The 14,312-nt window shown below is 45.7% G+C and overlaps 3 protein-coding genes across 7 annotated transcripts; 1 reads left to right on the forward strand and 2 right to left on the reverse strand.

Annotated features, from left to right (window-relative positions):
• Positions 1 to 56: 56 nt before the first annotated feature.
• LOC6596750 (ras-related protein Rab-27A) lies at positions 57 to 3,187 on the reverse strand. Of its 3 annotated transcripts, none has more exons than XM_026990087.1 (3): positions 2,799 to 3,187; positions 757 to 966; positions 57 to 702 (listed from the first exon to the last, which is right to left on the reverse strand). In XM_026990087.1, the coding sequence occupies exons 2-3, from the start codon at positions 913 to 915 to the stop codon at positions 169 to 171; spliced, it is 693 nt and encodes a 230-aa protein (XP_026845888.1). In that variant the 5' UTR covers positions 916 to 966; positions 2,799 to 3,187; the 3' UTR covers positions 57 to 168. The 3 variants fall into 3 exon arrangements, with proteins under 3 accessions (XP_026845888.1, XP_026845889.1, XP_002021933.2); XM_026990088.1 differs by lacking the exon at positions 2,799 to 3,187 and adding an exon at positions 1,066 to 1,265; XM_002021897.2 differs by lacking the exon at positions 2,799 to 3,187 and having other exon boundaries at positions 757 to 1,265.
• A 299-nt stretch (positions 3,188 to 3,486) lies between these two features.
• On the forward strand, positions 3,487 to 7,971 carry LOC6596749 (pleckstrin homology domain-containing family F member 1 homolog). 3 transcript variants are annotated; one of them, XM_002021896.2, is made up of 3 exons: positions 3,487 to 3,652; positions 3,730 to 4,580; positions 7,241 to 7,971. In XM_002021896.2, exons 1-3 carry the CDS (start codon positions 3,556 to 3,558, stop codon positions 7,331 to 7,333), a joined length of 1,041 nt encoding a protein of 346 aa, XP_002021932.2. In that variant the 5' UTR covers positions 3,487 to 3,555; the 3' UTR covers positions 7,334 to 7,971. The 3 variants fall into 3 exon arrangements, with proteins under 3 accessions (XP_002021932.2, XP_026846034.1, XP_002021931.1); XM_026990233.1 differs by having other exon boundaries at positions 3,730 to 4,574; XM_002021895.2 differs by lacking the exons at positions 3,487 to 3,652; positions 3,730 to 4,580 and adding an exon at positions 4,748 to 6,528 and having other exon boundaries at positions 7,241 to 7,304.
• Positions 7,972 to 8,321: 350 nt separating this feature from the next.
• LOC6596747 (40S ribosomal protein SA) lies at positions 8,322 to 9,441 on the reverse strand. Its single transcript, XM_002021894.2, has 2 exons — positions 9,198 to 9,441; positions 8,322 to 8,994 (listed from the first exon to the last, which is right to left on the reverse strand). Exons 1-2 carry the CDS (start codon positions 9,414 to 9,416, stop codon positions 8,401 to 8,403), a joined length of 813 nt encoding a protein of 270 aa, XP_002021930.1. The 5' UTR covers positions 9,417 to 9,441; the 3' UTR covers positions 8,322 to 8,400.
• Positions 9,442 to 14,312: the final 4,871 nt, after the last annotated feature.

A 14,312-nucleotide genomic window follows, 5' to 3' on the forward strand; every position in this document is an offset into this window, starting at 1 on the left:
AATGTATATTCCTGCTCTGCAGGATACGGATACTTCTTCCGGGGAGTGCCCTCAGGTTTCCAATCAACAATCAACATTTATTTACAGCGAAACACACATGTAGAACCATAAACGAGATAAAAACAAAGAACTCTGGGTGAAATTTGCGGGTGAATCAGTTAGATCTCCTTAACAATTGCGACAATTGCGTCGCCCACGGCCAGAGGGCTCACCGGTCATCTCGTGGAGACGCAGCAGTTCCGGGCCATAGGCAATGTTAGGCAGGCACCGGGACTGGGTCAACAGCAGGGAGAGCTCCCGATTGCAGGCGGCGTTCTCAATGCGATCCATGACGCGGCCTACGAGCAGCTGTACAGCCTCCTGGACATTGGCACCGGTGCAGGCACTCGTCTCGATGTAAGGCAGACGGTATCGGCGACACAGGGCCGCCACCTGGTCGCGGCTAACGACACGCAGCTGGAGCAGGTCGCACTTGTTGCCGCACAGAACCACGTCCGGATCCTCGGAGTAGGCGTGCATACGCAGCTGCTCTAGCCAATTGACGGTCTCCAGAAAGGACTTCTCGCTAGTCAGATCGAAGATGAGCAGAAAACCCATCGCATCCCGATAGAAGGCCGTGGTCAGGGATCTGAAGCGCTCCTGCCCGGCCGTATCCCAGATTTGCAGGTGTATGCGATGCCGACGTCCGCGCGAGTTGTAAACCTGTTAGGGGACTGTTAGTATGTAACTTTAGAAAGCTAGAAGAGATATACCTACCAACCGCTTCTCGCGGAAATCAATTCCCACCGTGGAGATGAACTGTGTGTTGAACCGCCCGTCTGTGTACTGGTATAGCAGGCAGGTCTTGCCCACCCCCGAGTCGCCCAGCACCAGGAACTTGAGCAGGTAGTCGTAATCGATGTTGGTGTTCGTCATGGTCTCGTTCTGGATGTTCCGTTGTCTGTGGCGGCAGCAGACGCATTCCGTCTTGAAAGCAGGGGAGACAAAGCATGGAGATTGATTGAGGTCGGGTCTAGGCATCCATCCTCTGTTCCCTGAATACCGTCTGGTTCTTTGGCTACCCACCTAAGCCCTTGACTTAAAGTGACAGGCGGAACAGGAACAGGTGGGGGGCACTATATTCACATCTGCCTCGCTTTTCCAGCAAATATTTGAAACTCATTAAATCCCGATTTATTGATTTTCTGTCTCGCTTTCCGTCTTGGCGAAATTTCGTTGAATAGCTCGTCGAGAGGGTGATGGGTATGTGGATTTTTTTAACGGTACTTCAAAAAACAAAAATATACATATACGGACTCATTGCATACCCAGGAACACAGATTGGCTATGAATTCCATCTTGATTTTTGAGTGGCGATGTCAAAATGATTGACATGCGAGGCATACCTTTAGCTCAGGCAGCGCATTAAAGAGACACCTTTTTAAACGGTATTTCCAGAACTTTTCATGCAAAGGAAGGGCACGCACAAAAGAGAGAAACAGAATAGAAAGAATGTTTCATTCTTGCCTTCTTCCTTCTAATTAGACACATAGCAGCAAATGTGTTTCATCAGAGCATTGAAGAGGGGCATCAGCATCCGTGGATTATGGACTTTTTCTGGGGTCTCCGAGAGGGAGGGTAATTCCTCTGCACAAACAAGCTGTTGCTAGACAACCGGCCGCCATGCTTGCTCCTCTCTCCTTCTCTTCTCTCGAGAAACACACCCATACACACACACACACAATTGAGTAGAGCGACAAGTAGTACACTGTGCGACACAATCAATTATTTGTCAGACGCGGGAACAACAGATTGAACCGATGCTTCTGGTCCTTTTTACTGTATTTTGCCGTGCAGTGTCGCACGTGCAATCTAATAGTCCATGGCCTATTTGCATAGGGTGAGGAATTGCCAAGGAAGCACTCTCCTACGGTATAGTCGTATGACGTTTTGTGTGTGTGTATGCGACTCGGGAACGGTAATGCTAGTACCCTGTATTCATATGCTCTGTTATTAACCGGGAGCTGCACTCTCTTTGCCTCTCTATCTCTTTGTAATAGAGTCCTCTATTGCTCTCGCCTAGTAATATAATTTCCTTTTTCTGTCTCCGCTTCCGCTTTCCTCATCATTGAGATGATTTCCATTCCCCTTCACTGTCCCTCGCTACAAAGAAACACTTATTTTCCGCTGCTGTCTATTGCAGTGACAGGTGAAGGGCATGGAACTAAGAGGGATTCCAGGAAATCGAATTAGCATCGACGGCACACAAAAGTATGTACGCATCCGCCCCAACAGCCAGCAGCAGCCAGCCAGCCGCCTGAGCAGTTAATTTTAAACCGTTATTGATTTGGAGAGGGATCGAGCAATTACTTAGATGCCTCACCATGCTTTTCCCATCCTCTCCCATGCAGGGGCTCAGGTGGACTTTGAGGCTGACACTAAAATAGACCTTCGGCCCTGGCTTCGGATGGCATCCAGGATGTGGAGTTTGTTCTCTGATTGGGTTAGAAGGTCGTAATCGGATTTCATCCGCACAGAAACAACAAACCACCAGGCAATTAGGGCCATAACAAAGTACGAACAAGACTCTTCCCCACTCCTCTCACGTTACCACTCTCAGGGGTTGAGGGCAGAGTGCGGAATTTGGTGGCCGTGGGTTGCATTTGCATTCACCTGTGTGTGCGGGTGCAGTTTTCATTGAGATTTCGGATCCGTAATGAGATCCTGATGTGTGTGTTGTGCGGGCGCTCGAAGCTGTTCAGGTGCAGCACATGAACAGAGAGTGGTTTAAAAAAACGCGAGCTAAAACTAGGGCTCACCTGGTGTCTGACCTCTACTCCTTGCTATCCGCACTCGAGGGCTAATTAGTGTTGCACGTGACCAAGACGCAGCATTCCGTACTGGCACTCTCAGCTTTGACTTTGGCGCCCAAAGTGTGTGGCAAGGCGCTTAGGCGACGGGGGAGGGCCACTCTTGCGGGCGTGGGGCTGTCAAGGATGCTGTGGTGCTGAGCAGGTGCTACCGAACGGGTATTTTTAGCACCCGCACTTTGTTTTCTTTGGCCTATGCTCTCTGCACGTAGCTCTCGAACGCTGCAGCACACAGCAAGAATTACATTCGATGGATGAAAATACGAAAATTTCCCAGTCAATGGCTCAGTGCAACGCACCTGGAGACGGGGCACGCAGAGCTATGTTCCCTGCACGACCTGTTGCCATGCGTTGCCTAGCACAAAATAGCTGGCTTTTGGGGCAGATAAAAAGCCCGCACCGAGCAGGCCAAGCCAAAGCTTAAGACTTGCGACTTGGGGCGGGTTCGACGCAAGCTTTTAGGGAGGCGTAAAAGCTGCAACGGTTCCATTTTGCATGATTTCATACGTGGAAAATGTAGGAAGTTGTCAACACTGGCAGTGACAGTGCTCGAAAGAAACCAAAAGAGATTTTTGTATCGGAACGATATTCAACCGATATTACGAAGGTATTTTTCTGCCAAGCCAGTTGAGGTCGCACTAAGCGTGTGTGCTCGTGTGTTGTGATATTTGAAAAAATTGTCGCCAAAACGCTGACTGACATAGCCATGGATAACCCGAATATAATTGTTACAAATGCACAGTTTGACTGGGACGCCATCAATGTTGGTGACTACAACCTGGATCACTCGCAGAACTTTTTTGGTACGTCGCCCGCATTTTGTCTGCGCGTCCGATTTACAGTAAGCCACAAAAACGCGCCATTTTTCTGTCTCCCGCAGCTGCTGCAAACAAGGAAAATAATCCGCTGAACAATGGGAACCTTCTCCTGGGAACCACTACCACTCCGCAGGCGAAGATGGCTATCAAGGTGGAGCAACCGAGTGCCCTCTGCTGGAACTCCGACAGCAACGATGTGAAATTACCAACAGGACCAAAGGAGGAGCAGCAGGTCGATGCTAATCCACCAACTAGCGCCCAAGAGCCAAAGAAGATGCAGCAGGTCAATGCTAATCCATCAACTTGCCCAAAACAGGAGCCAGCGGAGGAGCTTGTCAGTGATGGAGAACCAATAACTATACCAAAACCGAATACAGAGTTGAGCCCGGATGCGCCCGTGAAGAACGAGGACGAAGTTGAGTACCCGAATGAGCCGGAAATGGGTTTAAAGTTGCGAAGCCAGTGGTCTCCCCGGCCGCACACACACCATCAGGATGCCGGCCCGGCGCCGCCAAAGGCGTACGAATTCATGAACATATACCAGCATAATCGCGAGCTCGCAGCGCGCCGGCGCACTGAGGACGAGCGTAAGGCGCGACAATTCCACAGTCGACCAATGCCCAATTTCCCGGCGTTGCACAAGCGATTGGACGAGATCGTGGTCTGCCACAAGATAACAATTCCAAAGACACCGGAAACTGTGAAGCATTGGCAGATTGATTTGGACCGCCGCAAGAGCAAGGAACAACAGCAACCCCAGCTCAATAAAGTTCGCCGCCTGCTCCACCTCCACGACGATCAGCCCTGCCATCCCAGACCGTTCCAGCTGCGCAGCGATCAGCGCGTGCGCGAGCGCCGCGAATATGACGCTGCTGTGCAGGTCAGCCTGGAGAAGAAGAAAAAAGAGGTAAATGTATGTGAAACAAATATTTTTCAGCCATCTCTTTGTCCGTTATGTTTAAAATGTCGACCCTCGGCGATACTATCGATAGGCAACGTTCTATGGGTGAAGCTGGTTCCGGCAATTTCGATAGCTGGGGGCATCAGAGAGTTCCGCTGAACCAGCTCACATCTACGTGCTCGCAGAAATAAACTTATTTTTAAGTGTTTTGGGAACGCCACTGTGCTTTAGCCTCTGAAACTTCGAGTTGAGTGGGACCCAATCATATCAACAAGCCCAGAGAACATTCTCACATTCGACAGAAACAATATAAATCATCGAAAAAATACTAAAACGTACAGGGAGCCAAGTTTGTTTTTGTTGTTACTGGTGTGAGTGAGTCATGGCGTTTCGGACGGCGTAGAAAAAGGTCGTCGAGCATTGTGCATTGCATAAAATAAGCGTGCAGCAGCAAGCCCCCCCGCACAAGAGCGCACACAACAGTTGACCGGAGTCAGCGGCACTGCGGACCCCAGTCCAAACGGTGGAACAATCAAAGCGTACGGAAGGATTTGCAACAGCTGCGCCCATATCTACACGCACGCACCCACACAGTCGCGGCAACAGTCAGTCAGTGTCACACACTCGCGCACTCGCTCGCACACTCTCGCACAGCCACGCACTCACACAAGCAACAGAAGCCGTCTGTCGTCACAGTTGAGTACTTTTTGGTTTTTTTTTTATGTTCAGCCACGGGCGGCAGCACTCAGTGGAGAAGCCAGTCACAGCAGCAGCAGCAACAGTCGTCGGTAGTGGAGAGTGAAGAGTGGAGAGTGTCGCAACCAGTGACCAGGGAACCGAAGAAGCGGGAAGACGATAGAAAACAGTGTGTGTGGAGCCAGAAACGCGGAGAGAGAGTGAGAGAGATAGCCAGACCCAGCGCCAGAGCCAGACCCACTTTCGCCAGTCGAACCGAGCCAGTAGCAGTCGGCACCACCATGGTAGATCGTCTCGTCAACTCGGAGGCCAACACGCGCCGCATCGCCTCCGTGGAGAACTGCTTCGGTGGCTCCGGTGTACCGCTGGCCGTCCCCGGACGCGTACTCGTCGGCGAGGGTGTGCTGACCAAGATGTGCCGCAAGCGGCCAAAGTCACGTCAGTTCTTCCTTTTCAACGACATCCTTGTGTACGGAAACATTGTGATCGGTAAGAAGAAGTACAACAAGCAGCACGTCATGCCTCTGGAGGAGGTATCGCTGGACTCGATCGTGGACAACCAGCAATACCGGAATGGCTGGTACATACGCACCACTACTAAATCGTTTGTGGTGTACGCGGCCACCAGCACCGAGAAGCAGGAGTGGATGGCCCACATCAACAAGTGTGTGGAGGATCTGTTGCGAAAGAGCGGCAAGAAACCCGTGGAGAATCACGCCGCCGTTTGGGTGCCGGACACGGACGCCAGCATCTGCATGCACTGCAAGAAGACGCAGTTCACCTTCATCCAGCGTCGGCACCACTGCCGCAGCTGCGGCGCCGTCGTCTGTGCCGGCTGCTCCTCGAAGAAATTTCTGCTGCCCCAGCAGAGCACGAAATCGCTGCGCGTCTGCGATGCTTGCTATGAGCGCCTCAAGCATGTGCCCAGTGGTGCTGGCGAAGAGTCGGCGGGCTCGGCCACTGGCGGCGTCAAACACAATGCCAGCGGACATGGCCTGGCGGGTGATAGCTCCAACGATGAGGACACTGACGAGGAGACAACGTCGCCTGGCGGCGAATCGCACGACGAGCCGCGCTTCTACGGCGACAGCAGCGTGCTTTCCGCGGACGACAGCCAATCCACGATAGCCACGACGACCTCATCTTCAACGACGACCGTCAGTCCTAGCCAGAATCCCGCCGTGGCCTCCTCAATGACGGGCTCCAATTGTTGAGCAGCACACAGACGGAGCTACAGACGGACAACAACACGATCCGATTAAGGGTACCCGCCAACATATTCATACATATATATTTGTACTTGTCCCATTATACATTTATACCCTTTATGCTTCTCGAGAGTTGGCCACTCGTTCACTCGACCTTGCGCAGTGCTTAAGTTTTCTCCGCTCGTGTTTTCTGATCTTATGCGAAAATTCCATTCCCCCGGCTCCGTTCTGCATGTTTGTGTGTGATAATCTTATCAGGCCCGGCCGCTTGTTCTTACTCTATTTTTCACTGGCAAACAAACCCGCCAGTAGAGCCAGCGGAACAAAAACGAGATGGAGGCAGAGGCAGAGATACCAAGTGGGGGTGGGGTTCGATATCGGAGCCGGGAGATGGAGCCCCAGGGTCAGCGTCAGAAGAGGGCCTGGATGATAGCGATAGCGCACTAAATTCCCCGCCATGACTCAGGCTCTGAGGCTGAGCTCTGTCCCAGCCATAAGTCGGGTTTTGTGTGTGTGGCCCCGTCTGATAATGGTAGATCAGCGCGACTGGGAGGGAGCGTCTCGAGGCTGGACAAATGACTCAGTCGGCACCCCATCAGTCCATCAGTCACCGACATATCAAAAATTCCCGCCTCGTGCTGGAGCGGTTACATAAGTGTCGTCTAATTAGAACTGGGGGGAAACAGCTGTTGGGCTCGTACACTTACTCTGACACTACGATTAGATAAACAATTGGCTAACCCTTCATTTTTCCTCCTACCGTTTCAGCAAGACGAACAACGGAAGCGATGCGAGGAGGAGCAGATCAAGGAGATACGGAAGATGACGGTATTCAAGGCGCGTCCAAATCCCTTCAAGTAGCGCCCGAGCTATAAAAACCCACAAATTGTCCAAATTTCGATGTTAAGGAACCCCATCCCTCCCCCATTGTGCATTCTTCGGGCGCGTTTTAAGAAATTTGTTTTCCACTTTCCCGAACTGTAATCTGTAATTAAGAGCAAGACTAGGCGTTACGCGGGGGTGAGGATTATACATATACATACATACAATACATATACTTTTGTACTCGAGATCTGGTCAACATAAAGGCAAAAAAATTCTATCCATAAGCAGAAGCATAAGCCAGAAGGACATCTAAAGCAAATTAAATGATATTTCATTTGCCGAAAGCGGCAGGCGCAACCTCCTACCAGGAGATATCCCAGAGATCAGCGCCATGGCAACAGACACACGTACACACGTACTATATAGTTTTTACCAGAATAACTCGATTTGTCTCTAACATTATTTTATACGTACATTCGTTCGTTTATATATATATATACACTATTTTTTGTCGATGGGAGTCGTAGCTTCTCGGATGGGAAGGATGACTATATGAATAATATATATATGTATACCATTAGGCAATTTGCAATTGCAATCATTAACTGTTTTCTATTTGTAATAAGTCGAATGAAAAAAAAAAACAAACAATAAATAACTGTAAATTGATGCGATGCGTCTGTGGAATTGAATGTGCGTTGGGAAGGGATGGAAGAGACTAAATAAGTGACTTGTTGCGGCGATTTTCGCGTTGAATTTGTGCGGGCGTCCCTTCCGCTCGCCATTGCCGACCGAAACAAGTTTTCAAATACCAATTTCCAATTATTTACAAAAGATCACTGTGCAAAAATCCCAAAAATAATAAATATAATATCCCTTAATTGATAGGAACACACAATTGCCGTACAAAATGTCCCATCCCTTTCTAATCCCTGCTGCATATGCAGAGTGCAGCATCAGACGCTAGCTAGCTATCTTTCTCGCTCTAAGCCAAGCCACAGAAAAAAAAATGAACACGTGGTAATTTTCGGGGGAAACATAAATAGATGTTTATTTATGTTGTAGAAGAATCGTTCAACATGAGGCGTTGAGCTGTCATCATCTTAGAACTGGCCATCACTTCCCCAGGAGGTCTTGACGGTATCCTCATTCCAGTCCTCCACACCGCCAACAGTCTCGGCGGCGACCTCATCGGCCCAGTTGGTGGTCTCCTCGACGGGATGGTCGACAACCTCCTCGATCTTGGGTGGTGGCAGCAGCTCCTTGGCGGCGGCCTCCTCCTTCTCAGCCTCCTCAGGATCGCGGTAGAAGTACAAGTCAACGACCACAGGCCACTCGACGGTGCGCGAGATGGTGCCACGCAGACGGAGCACCTCACGGGCCAACAGCCACCACATCAGACCAATGGAGTGGGCAGACTTGTTGTTGCATGGAATAGCAATATCAATGTAGCGCAAAGGCGAGTCTGTGTTGGTGAAGGCAATCACGGGGATGTTCACGTACGAGGCCTCCATGATGGGCTGGTGATCGGTCATGGGGTCGGTGACAACCAAGAGACGGGGCTCGCGGAAAGCGGGCTGGATCTGATTGGTGAAGGCACCGGGTGTGAAGCGGCCAGCAATGGGAGTTGTGTCCGTGTACTTGGCGAACTTCAGCACAGCGCGCTGGCCGATGGGACGCGACGAGATGACGAAGACCTGTCGAATGAAAGGACAAAATTAGTTATCTGCATTTTACTGCGACCGTGGAACCCTGGCTTTTCTGTGGGCTTGTGAGGCGTGGCATATCAGCTTTAAGTTGAAATCATTGCATTTCATACCCGAAAGATACAAAAATCATCATATGAACCACGGGGTCGGTCCTCACAAAAGCAGAATATAGAGCTAGGCGCACAACTTACATCTGAGGCGTTCTCAATGGCCACGATGGCGCGAGCGGCCAGCTGGAGCTTCTCCCAGGTCTTGCCCAGGTTGATGATGTTAACACCATCAGCGCGACGCTTGTACACGTACTGCTCCATCTGGAAGTTGACGTTCTCCGACCCCAAGTGGGTGGTGGCAACCAACATCTTGGTAATGTCATCCTCTTTGAGGGACAAGATATCTAAGCCTCCCGACATTTTAACGTTGAAAGAGTTACGGAACCTGTGAAGTGGAAATAAAAACTCGTGTTAACTCTCCGTCGCCTCAACATAACCTAATTCATTTTCACTTCCACGTGCTCCACCTAACAAAATGTGCAAAAATCACACAATATGTATTGCCGATGATTGCACATTGCTGGGCTTTGCCTATGTGCTTTGGATTTCACCATTGCACAGTCCTATCCACATTTTCTTTAAATATCAACAATTTGGCACGGAACTTACGTCTGGATGCCGCTGGGAGTTTTGACAAAATGGCCGAGAAACTGTGTTATCGCGGGGTTATCGATGAAACATATACGGTCCGACTCTCGGAAATATACCAAAACATATCTTCTCATTTGAAAATATACCGTAAATATACTGACGAATTCAAGTTCTATTTTGCATATTCCTCGTTTTTGATATTCCGTGGAATATTACTAGCTATATAGAACATTTAGCCGTGCCCACATAATTTTTGCCCATTGATGCCGCTGGGAGTTTTGACAAAATGGTGGAGAAACTGTGTTATCGCGGGGTTATCGATGAAACATATACGGTCCGACTCTCGGAAATATACCAAAACATACCGCCTCATTTTCAAAATATACCGTAAATATACTGACGAATTCAAGTTCTATTTTGCATATTTCTCGTTTTTGATATTCCGTGGAATATAACTAGCTATATAGAACATTTAGCCGTGCCCACATAATTTTAGCCAATTGATGCCGCTGGGAGTTTTGACAAAATGGCCGAGAAACTGTGTTATCGCGGGGTTATCGATGAAGCATATACGGTCCGACTCTCGGAAATATACCAAAATATACCTTCTCATTTGAAAATATACCGTAAATATACCGAGGAATTCAAGTTCTATTTTGCATATTCCTCGTTTTTGATATTCCGACGAATATTACCAGCTATATAGAATATTTAGCCATGCCCACATAATTTTAGAACAAAGATGAATAAATTTTCTATAAGATTGGATAGCTTTTAATCCTTGCTTTTATTGTATTTTGACTAAAACAAGGTTTAAACAAAATAGTTCAACAAAAAAACAGTCGCAATGTTGCTAGTATTTGAAGACATGATGCGTGTATAGGCCTTTGTGCACCCTATTTCGTTAATTTTATATGTAGATCAAACGCAATTTATTAAGACCTTTTCTCAAATTGATATTTTTTTTGACTTATTCATGTGTATTATTAGTATCTTGTATATATTTATCCCGATCCTGATACCTACTGAGCCTTGGAAGACAAACGTATTCACAATTCTATAACATCCATTTCCCCCAGGGTATGTGTGCATGGAATTAGCAACATGTTGGTGTATGGAATGGGACTCATTGTTGCAAAAGCGAACTGCGGCGAATTCAAATTCGATTCAAAAAACGACCAATTCTTTGTTCCGATGAATAATACTATCTATATGGAACATTTAGCCAAGCCCACTCAATTTTATACGATTGATGAATCAATTCTATACATGATTGGCCTATTCGAAATACTTGCATTTATTGGATTTTTATATAACATTGAAAATTAAATTAATAATTGACAAAAATACCATTTAGCACTAAAAAACACCATATGGGAGCGCGGCGAAAACCAGTATTTCTACAGTATGACCCTCAGAACAGCACCGAAACATACCACCTCATTTTCATAATATACCATAAATATACTGCCAAATTCAAGTTCTATTATATATATTCCTCGTTTTTAATCTTCCGTGGAATACTCTCAGCTATATAGAATATTTAGCCATGCCTACATAGTTTTATCCGATTAATGAATCTATTTTCTACTTAACTGGCATATTTTAACTACTTGCTTTTATTGCATTTTGCGTAAAAAGAGGTTTTAGCAAAAAAGGTCAAACAAAAAGGAAGTGATGGCACTTCTTCGATAGAAGTATCGATAGTTAAAGCATTTAAAAGCCAAAGTGTGTGTTAAAGGCTGGCTACTATGAAACTGGGAGCCAAATTTTAATTTTTAAGATATCACCTCTGTGCGACTTTCTAAACGATAAAATATTCAAACAAACAGCGTGTGCCTGCTACGGGAGTATCATCTGCATTTTCCCACCAAGGCTTCACGTTTAAGTTTCGATCTCGGCTGAGGAAATAAATTGAGAATTATCCAAAATCGGTCTCAGATCTTAGCCGAAGTTTTGGACCCCAGAATTGCGTGTTATGTAACCCAACTGCTTTTGACATTCAGTATTTCCGTCACAAAATTGCGTATCGGACGCTCCGCATGGCATCCCCCGTCCCAAGTGCCTCGGAGTCTTTCCCGCACGTGAGGGGAAGTCAAGAAAACTCCATAATTTAAAAATTGGTATCTTTTAAATTAGATTTCTCATTGCGGGAAGCAGAAGACACACAACAGAAAATCGCATTTTGGGAAACATGCACACAACAGGCAATTTTCTAAAACTCGGCCCCACAAAAAGCCGAAAACTCGTAAGGTATACACATTTATTGCAAGTTGTTTATATTTTAATTTACGTGTATGTTTCCTCGCCTTCGGTAACTACCACAACAATGTTTGCATGTTCCACACATTCAGCTGGCTTGCAATGAAAATTTGCTTAGTTTATGTACGTGAATATTTGTTCGTTCACTTCTGGCTTGGTTAAAAAATTGTGTGTGTGTGTTTTTTTAGTAACTTGAAATGCGATCTCTTCGCTTATTTCCTTTATTTTGTCATTTAGATTTAGATTTATATCTCTTTCCTTCGTTATTCGTTATGCTTGAAGAGATACCTGACGTTTAAAAATTTATTTCGATTTCCATTTTTTTTTATGTTTAACATCTAACAAAATGCACTCGTTTTTTGGGTGTTCTTTTGTATGGGTGTGGATGAGCATGACTGGGAGTGTTGTATTGTAGGTGTATTCTGGCTTCGGCCGTACCATTATTCTTTATCTTTATCGTAACTTAACAACATTAATAATAATAAAAAAACATCGTTTGTATACATAAACCGTTTTGTTTTTTGTTTGTTTGTTTTTTTTTTTTTGTTGGTTTAGTATAATTTTTCGTGACTTTTAGCTTATTTTTCGGGTTTAGTTTTAAATTACTAACTACTTATACAATGTAATGTTAACTTGTTTTACTTGTTTTAATTTGTCCGTAAAGGTTTGTTTTCTCTTCCCTCTCGTGCTTCTCCTTTCTGCAGCCATCTGCCACCTCAGCTGCCGTTTGTTTGTTGGCTTTTTTAACACTAAATTGTTGTTGGCCGCATTATTTTTCATCGGTTTTGTTCTTGTTGTTGTTGTTGTTGTTGTTTTGTTTTACTTTTTGTTATTACTCGTATAATAAATCTGAACAATTTGTCTTAAAAAATATATACATATACGTAATAATTAACATTTCGCTATGTTCTCCCCTCCTCCGATCCATACAATCCATCCGTAACGTGTGTATAAAATATTTTCACTACAAAAAATCACTCTTTTGCAAATAAAACTCAATAAGTTTCCCTCTCTCTCTCTCTATCTCTTTCTCTTTCTGGTTTTTGGCTGTTAACATTGTTTGCTTTTGCTTTTTTGCTGTTTGTCCGTTTCGTCCAGTTCGTTTGTCGAGTCTCTTGTGTTGTTGCTGTTTCGTTCTCTCCTCTTATCGTTTTAAACGGAAAGTGGGGGAATGGAACCAATAACGCAAGTACATATATTTAACAGAATATTAATAGTACCGTTCAACTACTTATTCGTTTGCCGTTGCCTAACGACCTATAATTGAACAGAGATGGCATCAAACAAGGAGTCTCAAAGAAGCACACGCATACATGCATATGTATATTCATGCATATACGCGCGTTATTTGTTATTTGTATTTAAAGTTGTTTTCATCAGATGGTAATTAGTGGGAAGGGGTTTGTGTGTGTCTGTGTGTCTGTGCTGTGTGAGGCATGGGAAGGGGGGAAGGATATTCACACCGACTTATAACTGTATCATTTAATTTTGCTCGTTAAGTAGACAACCGTACATACATACATATACTCTTTTTTATGTTTTTGTTTTCTCATTTGTTTTTTTACTTTTTTGTTTTGTTTTTTTTCGGTTAGGAATATACTCCTCGCTAAACACTTAGAAGACACATACATATAAACGAATATCAACACAAAACAGACAGTTATCTCGTTACTTCTTTGGAAGTTCTCATTATTTAGCTCTCGTTTAGTTCTGTGAGTGGCGTGTATATTTATCGACTTGATTAGTTAATCCATTTAATCGTTTAACTTTTTGTACACATTTAATTCGATTTTCGAGTTTTTACTTTAGTTTGGATTTAAGCACGTTTAGTCCATCCACAAGGATAATTTATAAATATTTTGCATCTCTTTCTTATTCAAGTGTGTGTGTGTGTGTGTGTGTGAGGGGTGGGTGCGGGGTGGGGGAGTGGGTGTGTGTTTGCGTGTGTGCATGAGTGAGAGAGTGTGTGTGCTCGAAAACGTGTCAGTGAGCGGCCTGGAACAAGATACTATATGTACATATGTATGTATGTACATGTCGGAATGCAAGCCACTACCGCTCTGGGACTGCCTTACATTCTGTTTAATATACGTCATATGTACATACATATGTAAGTACGAGTACTTTCTTTCCAAAGAGCACTCACAACACAACATGAATGCCTCACCCTGTATACAGACATAATCACACCTGGGTGGTGGCATTAACTTTCGACCACACACCACACACAAGAGTTGAATTATAAAGCAGAATTTCGCATTTAGTTTAGCTTTAAGCGCGGTACAAGGGAGTTAGACAGGGGGCGGGGTCCTCTTAGACGAGCAAGCGAAATGAAAGTTCTAGCGAAGCGGAAGGGCAAGCAACTTAAGGGGAAGCGCCTAGTCCGTGTTTCGTGATTCGTTA

This window comes from Drosophila persimilis, unplaced genomic scaffold (genome assembly GCF_003286085.1).
Source record: "Drosophila persimilis strain 14011-0111.01,24,50 unplaced genomic scaffold, DperRS2 tig00000520-arrow-pilon, whole genome shotgun sequence".
Lineage (NCBI taxonomy): Eukaryota > Metazoa > Arthropoda > Insecta > Diptera > Drosophilidae > Drosophila > Drosophila persimilis.